This window comes from Lissotriton helveticus, chromosome 5_1, assembly GCF_964261635.1.
Source record: "Lissotriton helveticus chromosome 5_1, aLisHel1.1, whole genome shotgun sequence".
NCBI lineage: Eukaryota > Metazoa > Chordata > Amphibia > Caudata > Salamandridae > Lissotriton > Lissotriton helveticus.
In genome coordinates, this window is record NC_136065.1 from 1,889,160,074 (window position 1) to 1,889,169,537 (window position 9,464).

At 53.2% G+C, this 9,464-nt stretch overlaps 1 protein-coding gene across 2 annotated transcripts in view; it reads right to left on the bottom strand.

The window, feature by feature from the left end:
* HSD17B1 (hydroxysteroid 17-beta dehydrogenase 1) overlaps window positions 1-2,208 on the bottom strand; it is a 132,847-nt gene extending 130,639 nt beyond the window's left edge. For both annotated transcript variants that reach the window (XM_078641407.1, XM_078641406.1), the window contains exon 1: window positions 2,000-2,208. In XM_078641407.1, coding sequence (XP_078497533.1) covers window positions 2,000-2,096 — 97 coding nt within the window. In that variant the 5' untranslated portion in view covers window positions 2,097-2,208. The remainder of the gene's footprint in view (window positions 1-1,999) is intronic.
* Between the last annotated feature and the right edge of the window lie 7,256 nt (window positions 2,209-9,464).

The following is a 9,464-nucleotide window of genomic DNA, read 5'->3' on the forward strand; positions in this document are numbered from 1 at the left end:
GCCTTTGGGAAGCGATATGACCCTTTCATAATCCTTCCTAACTGCGATTCGCTAGGACTTTTACATGACAAAAAAGCTGTATCGACTCTCGAAAAGGGCTGTGTACATTTCGAAACTCTCTTTCCAGGTGGAAGCCCCTGCTGGTTTTGTGAATGGCAAGACTGTGACGGGAAAGGTCTTTTTTTTTACACCGTGACCAAAGAATTTTGTAGGAAAATAAGAACTATGCATTTTTTGGGAAACATAAATGTACTGGAAATCTGAACAGCCACTGCTTATCACAATGTTGAATGTTGAGAAACAGTTATAGCCAGCAATGCTGGGTGTGGGGGGAGCAGGGAACGAACCAATGTACGCATTCCTCAATTTGTGAGTGAGTGATTGCCTATGACAAAGTTTGGCTCCGAAGCCACGGACCGTGCTATGGAATGTCTGACATGCTGAATGAATACCAAGGCGCTATAGTCTTGATTCCACCTCAGGCCTCTTTCATCCACCAACAGTTCACTCTTGCAGCTTTTTTTTTAATATAATTGCTTTCTTTATCACTATTTTTTCAGTCTTTGTCCCCTTCTGCCTTCTATTTTATCTCTTTTCCTCTGGGTTAAAGCCTGATGAGAAAACAAAAGCGCCGGTCCCAAAAAATGAGTTACCAGTGAATGCACAGGAGTTGTTGAAGGGAACTACAGTGGCAAATAGTTAATTCGTATTTTTCATTTGGCATTGACGGTTTTTTAAAGAGCTTACACTGCCTCGCGGGCGCTTGAAACCCCACATTAGGCCTTGAGTATTATTATTATGATTATAATTACTTGTCTTTAGGCCATAACAGGATAGAATTGAAGTATTACTTTCAAGTGGACTTGGGGTGTCTAAAGCAATTTGTTAATGGTATATGTTATAACCACCGGGTCGGTAATATTTGCCAAAATGAGGTAAAGTTTAATTACATATTTCTTCAATGCACGGACACAAGAACAAATTGCCCTTTGGCGTAGCCAGCTGCGTCGAGCTGTAAACTGTTTAAGCATGTGGTGCGCGTAAGGATGAACGAGCACGCGTGCGCAGCTGAAACATTGCACCTGTATTTTGGAAAACCAGGTCGGCAAGTCCTTGCAAGAGTGGGGCTGAAGCCTGCGCAATCAAGACACCTGTTCCACGCGCAGCGGTGCGGGAGTCACGCCACCGTGTGCGCGCTCTGCGCCACGACGTACGTACACTCGACTTCTATGCGCACGCGAGAGCACGCTAGACCAGACGAGGCTGGACACAACACCATAGGGTAATTCTGACTAGTAGTACCGTGCCCCCTGTCACCGGAGGACATGCCTGATGTCCTTGCAGTGTGTGGGGTGGGATGGGAAGGACGTCAAGAGACGGCACTGATGTCGCAGAAACAGCTGCTGACTCTAGTAAAACTGCGGTGAGCCGGGCCCTACCTATCTGGTGGCACAGAAGGGACCCGTCTTAGAAGCTGCGTAATGATGTATTTAGTACAGCTCTACGGTCTCAACCTTCAAACGACAGGAACGTACGCGCCACACACCCGATGTACACACATTCAGCTGACTCCTAACACATAAACATACATACCCCTTCAAAGTACGAACAGTACATATTTATTCACAAGCCGAATCTGACTCACGGAACCCCGAGAACTGTTTGGAAAGTCTTGCCCAAGCTACGGAAAGCGCCAAGATGCCACACCAAAGGGAGAGTGTGCGCTACACAAATGCCAATAACATATAACAGGGCAGGTATGACACGACAGACCAGGCCAGGGTAAGCACAATTTCTGTTTGAAGTTTGCCACCAGGGCTATGCTATCAGTGCAGCAGGTACAGTGGCGCCAGGGTCTGGGAGTAATACGGGCTCATGGCTGCCATCCTACTCACGGGAGGTCAGAAGGGTTCATTTTCCTGGCTCGCATTAAGACCCACGGCACCCATGCTGCGTCACTTTTTGCCACCCACAGAGCTTGCTCACATAGCGCCTTTACCTTTGAACGCCCCGGCGCTGTCGGAGGCCAGGCGGACCGCTAGACCGAGCCCTATCCCGGAGGAGCAGCCTGTTATGAGCACAACCGTCTTCTCCATGGTCCCGGCCGAGACCGTCGCGCTGGATCCGAGACTCCTTCAATGCGCTGCCAACCCCTGACTCTTGTCATTCTCGTTTTTTCCCATTCCCTATGGTTTATGTTGCACGACTCTCGTGTTGTGTCTGCCCCCTTATCTCAAGGTTTTCTTGGACTGTTTTGCTCTGGCTGGCTGTTCCTTGGCTGTGAACCCTGTTCCGACTCACTGTTTCCCACCTCACCTCGTAAAATGTGAAAGGGCACACATATATTTCTAGCTGCCACTGGCTGGGCGCTCAAGGGGAAGCGGCACTGGGCACCCGAACCCCCGGGGTCGCGTGAGGACAGGACCCCGTTTTATGAGGCTTCTTTCGGCCTGGCTCGATTGATGGCCGCGCTCTCTGAGGCAGGCGCTGGCAACATCTGTGCGAACGTAACCCGAGGCCTGCAGATGCAAGGTCGGCCTAGTAGGCGTCCAGAGCAGATATCTGGTTGACGACATTAAATGCGAGGGTGGGGAGCTTTGTAGAAAGCCGCCTTCAATGCTGCCAAAACATGGGTGGTCACATCCTTCTGAAGACAGCCAACTGGGGCACTCAAGGTAGCGCACGAATTCTCCTGGGGCGTCCTGCCACGGTTACTTGTTTCTGGATTCAACGCTCGCCGCTGACCTATGCCGTGAGTGAGAGGTCACGAGATAGAATACCAGCCAGGGGTTCAACTAGACCCGAACTTCAAAGGGGGGGGAGGGGGGAGGGAGTGGGGGGAGACAGCTAAGACTCCTGAGGCCAGTTAGGGCGTACATTTAATTTTTTATGCTACTCATAGTTCACTCACACTCAGTTCTGTGATCTGCATGGAACACGGTCTTTGCAGCAAGCACAATAACCCTCCACTCTACTTTACCATAAGCCAAAACTGCCACTAGACTAAATTTCGAACTCTCACCAGTAGGAACGTTAATCACCAGAGTTATCTTGACCTTTTTATTGTTTACTCAACACATGGGGTGCATTAACTCTAGGGAAAATATGGCGCTCACATTGACGTCCTATTCAGTTTAACATCAATTTTTATGCGTTGCTCCAGGGGAGTGGAATCACCCACACCACTCCAAACCAAGACCAAAAGGTCCTTCTAACATCAATGCTAAGGATTGAATTGACCTTTTTATTGTTGCCTAAAAGCTGCCTGATGCACAAGGAACTTCATGTGTTTTTAAACAAAAACATATTTCTAAGCTGTCTAGTATTTTGTGATTCGCCTAGAAGTTTGCCCAGGTTTCCCTAACATGATAGAATTATCCATGGCTGCCCAGATATCGCCAGCACTTTAAATAGCGCAGAGAAAGAGGACAACCAGGCTTCCACCAGCTTCCATGTAAATGTAAATGTAAATGTTTTTGAGCTTGTAAAGCGCACTGCTACCCGTCCATAGGTCTCCTGGCACTGTATAAATCTGGGGAACCAGTCCTGGCTTTCCCTGTGGGATGGTCCCTTGCTGGGAGTCCCCAAGGTGGAGCCAGGCATCCCCGGAATTGGTGGGGCCGTTGTGGAGATTAGGCAAGCTAATGCCCAGAGTTGCCGAGTGGAACCCCTGATTAGAGTAAGCACCGAAGCGAGAATTATCGAGTCCGCTGACCAAGGTCCACGACCCTGCCGCGTCGGGAATTGAACCCTGGTCCCGGGCCGACTTCTGCTCTCGGGCCTGCCGCCTCTAACCAGTGAGCCACACTACTCCATTTGGTATTTAAAGAAGTAGGGCAGTGATTGAAAGTAAATAAAGAATGGTGGGTACTCTTTCAAATTTAAAAAGTGCTGCTACTCAGTACCGGACTGCACAGGCCCCATTAAAGCACTTCTGTACAGTATTTTGTGGTGATGCAAGCCAGGGCTCGAGTCGGGGTACCACAAGGGTGGACGGCGTCCCCCCACTTATTTTACCAGGTGGACGCCGTCCCCCCTGCCGAACAGCTGGACTTCACTCTTTGGCCTCTCTGGGGCGAGATCGGAGCTCACAGGACGCTGCATAGGCGCTGCCCTCTCAGATGCAATCGCATCTAAGGGGTGAGCGAGGGGAGGCAATGTGCCCGATGGGGCAATCCACCTTTCGTGACGTCACTTACTTCCTGTCGTGACGTCACTTCCGGTGACAGCGCCCCCTCTTCTTTTTTTAGGACTTGTGCCCTGATGCAAGCCAATGTAACAATAGCAGGCAGATCTCCAGAGCAGGTGTATTAATCACTGCAAGTTTCTTACCTTTCACTATAATAAACTGAGTCTTAATCTTTACACACCCATCTCTCTGCTACAGGGTCTTTGACACCCAGAGCTGTGCAAACATTGATTGCGACCAGTTAAAATCAGTTTTACAGCGTCTCTAGATGGTTACACTGTCCCTAGGGTTAAAGGATATATAAAAAAGTAAAAATATCAAGTTTTATTCCCGATTTTATGAATATATTGTCTTGTTTGAAAACTCAAGAAAAAGTATCCATGTTTAGAAGCGTTGATAGGATGGCTTTCAAGGAATCTTTCCCCTTCTGACTCCACCCCGTGTATGACGCCCACCAGCGCTAAATTTGTGCATTCCCAGAGAACTTTTTTTTGCCTTTTCCATCAGTTGTTGGTGTCTTGTCTATGAACAGGAGATGGAATCAAAGTGCAACCACTCTATTAGCTTCAAAAAACTCAAAATTCTCTTGGAAAGGTGGCCAAGGCAGCTGCTAGCGCTATGAGACCATACCAATGGAGTAATTAATATGTGCTGTGTAATGGCAGTCACATAACATAACAGAGATAACCTTACTTACCTAGTGCCCCCTTGTGGTTCAGTGACGGCAAATGGAGGTTCCGGCAGTTTCAACTTCCAGATTGTCGCTGGAGTGTCAGGCGCAGACTGCCTCTGCCTGCGAGCTGCCATGCCCCAAGAGAGCAGCCCCAAACCAGATGCTCTCCGTGTTGATGCTCTACTCTACGCCTCTGCACTATTACCAGATTTTGAAAACCTTCCAAAGTCCAAAGCTATTGAACTACCATCCCACAGTAAGCCCAAAATGAACCAGTCCTATCCCAAAAACTAGCCCAAACCTGTAACACTCAAATAATGCAATCATAGGCTGAAAGAAACATTTCAGAGCATACATCTAGGGGCCTATTAGGATGGCGGGCGGACTTTCATCGCCCGCCACCCTAGCGGTGCTGGGACCGGCCACCAGGGGTTCTGGTGCTGGGCGTGGTCCAGGCACGGACGGGCGCAGACGGGCTTGACTTTGCTCTGACCGCTGTTTCCTTCTGTATTTCTCTCGTTTCCTTTGTGCCTGTGATTTTGCCGTTTTTATCCCTCGTTCCCCTGTGCCTTCTGTTATCAGTTTTATTGGTTTTCCCCTCGCTCCCTTTTTGCCTTCTGTTATCTGTTATATTGGTTTTCCCCTCGTTCCCCTTTTGCCTTCTGTTATCTGTTTGATTGGTTTTCCCCTCGTTTCCCTTTTGTCTTCTGTTATCTGTTTAATTGGTTTTCCCCTCATTCCCCCTTTACCTTCTGTGCCCTCCCGCTTCCCGCCTCGCCCTCTGCTTCCCGCCGCTGCTCCCTGAGGCCCCGCCCCCCCCCCGCTGTTCCCATTCGCCACCCCGCTCCCGTCTCCCAGCTGCTCCTCCCTCCCTCAGCCCCTCATATGGAGGCCGCACGGTGGTAAAGGGAACGACCCTTGACCCTGTCACCAGGTAGGTCGCCCCCCTAGCCACCGCGTGGTCCTCCCCGTGCTGTGTGCTGCGCTCTGACCGCTGTTTCCTTCTGTATTTCTCTCGTTTCCTATGTGCCTGTGATTTCGCCGTTTTTACCCCTCGGTCCCCTGTGCCTTCTATTATCTGTTTTATTGGTTTTCCCCTCGCTCCCCTTTTGCCTTCTGTTATCTGTTATATTGGTTTTCCCCTCGTTCCCCTTTTGCCTTCTGTTATCTGTTATATAGGTTTTCCCCTCGTTCCCCTTTTGCCTTCTGTTATCTGTTTGATTGGTTTTCCCCTCGTTCCCCTTTTGCCTTCTGTTATCTGTTTAATTGGTTTTCCCCTCATTCCCCCTTTACTTTCTGTGCCCTCCCACTTCCCGCCTCGCCCTCTGCTTCCCGCCGCTGCTCCCTGCGGCCCAGCCCCCCGCCGTTCTCATTCGCCACCCCGCTCCCACCTCCCAGCTGCTCCTCCCTCCCTCAGCCCTTCATATGGAGGCCGCACGGCGAACGCGCAGCGGACGAAGGTGCACCAAAGGCAAGCCCGTCTGCGCCCGTCCGCGCCTGGACAACGCCCAGCACCAGAACCCCTGGTCCTCGTCGATGCCAATGCACCCGACGGACCTACGATGCCGCCACCCTCCACGCACTCAACGCCGGCCGAAACGCCACCTGCTACCGAGCTACCCCGAGGCGCACACACGGACCCTTCACCTGCCAAGCCTGCCGATTCACCTGCCTCCGAACCTGCACCACGCCCGCCAAGCCGAGCACCAGAAACAACCACCTCAAGTGCATCCTGCTCAACACCCGCTCCGTCCACAGGCACGCCGTGGAACTCTGGAACCTCCTGGACACAACCTCACCAGATGTCGCCTTCCTCACGGAAACCTGGATGAACGCCTCCTCAGCCCCCCGACATCGCCATAGCCATCCCGGAGGGCTACAAGATCACCCGGAAGGACCGCGTTAACCAAACAGGAGGAGGCATCACCATCGTCCACAGAAACACCATCCGCATCACGACCAGCTCCGACGACACCCTCATTGCCGCCGAACACCTTCACTTCCAGATCCACACTGACCCAAAGACCACCCTCAGAGGCACTCTCATCTACAGACCCCCGGGACCACGCACTCAATTCAGCGAAGCCATCGCAGACTTCATCACCCCGCACGCCCTCACCTCCTCAGACTACATCCTCCTAGGGGACCTCAACTTCCACCTGGAGAACAACAAGGACTGCAACACCGCCGCCCTGCTGGACAACCTCGCCAACCTCGGACTCAAGCAACTGGTGAACACCCCCACCCACTACGCCGGCCACGCGCTTGACCCCGTCTTCTCCTCCAGAAAGCACATCTCCTTCAGCCACTCCACCGGACTACACTGGACAGACCACATCTGCGTCCACTTCAACTTCAGGAGAACCACGACCCACCACCACCCGCAACAGGTTCCCCGCAGAAGCTGGAGCAAGATCACCGCCGACCAGCTCACCACCTCCCTCAGCCAGAACCCTCCTGCCAACACAACGGACCCCAACGAAACAGCCCGCAACCTCACACTGTGGCTCACCGACTGCGCCGACGAACTCGCACCACTGAAGAACCCCCCAGCAGACCCGGCAGCAGGAAAGCCTCGTGGTTTACCACCGACCTCAAAAACTCCAAGAAACCTGCCGCACCCTCGAGAAAGCGTGGCGTCACGACCAGACAACAGAACACATGACCGCCCTCAAGAACGCCACGACAAACACCACCAGCTGATCTGCACCACCAAAAAGACAGCATTCAAAGAAAGACTGGACAACAACACCCACAACAGCAAGGAGCTCTTCAGCATCGTCAAAGTGCTCTCAAATCCCAGCGCCTGCAACACCGACATCACTCCATCGCAAGACCTCTGCGACTCTCTCGCATCGTCTTCCACCGCAAGATCGCCGACATTCACAACAGCTTCGGCGCACAAACCACGCACCCAACCGCCGAACCAGCTCCCCCAACCACCACCCTCTGCAACTGGACCCCGGTCAGCACCGAAGACACCACCCGCACGATGAACACCACCCACTCCGGCTCCCCTACTGACCCATGCCCACACCACATCTTCAACAAAGCTGACTCAATCATCGCACCCCAACTCCGGAACATCATCAACAGCTCCTTCGCATCCGTCACCTTCCCGGAGATCTGGAAACACGCCGAGCTGAGCGCCCTCCTCAAGAAACCCACCGCGGACCCCACGGACCGGAAGAACTTCCGCCCCATCTTGCTCCTTCCCTTTCCAGCCAAAGTCATTGAGAAGACCGTCAACAGGCAACTCTCTGCCTTCCTCTAGACCAACGGAGCCCTTGACCCCTCACAGTCCGGCTTCCGAGCAAACCACAGCACCGAGACCGCCCTCATCGCAGCCACCGATGACATCAGGTCCCTGCTCGACAACGGGGAAACGGCTGCCCTCATCCTCCTGGACCTCTCAGCAGCCTTCGACACCGTCTGCCACCGCACCCTGATACAGCGCCTCAGCAACACTGGAATCCAAGGAGCGGCGCTGGAGTGGATCATCTCATTCCTCGCCGGAAGAACCCAGAGAGTTCGCCTCCCCCCGTTCCGATCCGCGGCCACCGAAGTCATCTGCGGCGTCCCGCAAGGATCCTTACTCAGCCCAACCCTCTTCAACGTCTACATTAGCCCTCTCGCAGCCATCGCCCGCCGACACAACCTCAAGATCATCTCCTACGCCGACGACACCCAGCTGATCCTCTCTCTCACCAACGACCCCAACACCGCCAAAGCCAACCTCCAGGAAGGAATGAGAGACGTCGCAGAATGGATGAAGATCAGCCGCCTTAAACTGAACTCAGACAAGACGGAAGTCCTCATCCTCGGACCATCTCCCTCCGCGTGGGACGACTCCTGGTGGCCCCCTGCCCTGGGCAGCGCACCCAAACCAACGGACCACGCACGCAACCTGGGCTTCATCCTGGACTCCTCCCTCACGATGACCAAGCAACTGAACGCAGTCTTATCATCCTGCTTCAACACCCTGCGCATGCTCCGAAAGATCTTCCGATGGATCCCCACAGAAACCAGGAAGACGGTCACCCAGGCCCTCGTCACCAGCCGTCTGGACTACGGGAACACCCTCTACGCCGGAACCACAGCCAAACTCCAGAAAAGACTCCAGCGCATTCAGAAGGCCTCAGCATGACTCATCCTAGACATCCCTCGTCGCAGCCACATCTCTGCCCACCTGAAAGACCTGCACTGGCTCCCCGTCAACAAGAGGATCACGTTCAGACTCCTCACCCACGCACACAAGGCTCTCCATGACACGGGCCCGAAGTACCTCAACAGATGCCTCACATTCTACACACCCACCGCCAGCTCCGATCCGCCAGCCTCGCCCTCGCTTCCGTCCCACGAATCCGGAAATCCACCGTCGGAGGAAGATCCTTCTCCTACCTGGCAGCCAAGACTTGGAACTCCCTCCCCACTCACCTACGGCTGACCCTGGATCACCTCTCATTCAGGAAACAACTCAAGACCTGGCTGTTCGAGCAATAGCGACTCTCCTCCCCCCCCCCCCCAGCGCCTTGAGACCCCTTCGGGTGAGTAGCGCGCTATACAAATTCTTGTGATTGATTGATTGATAAGTGCATGCAC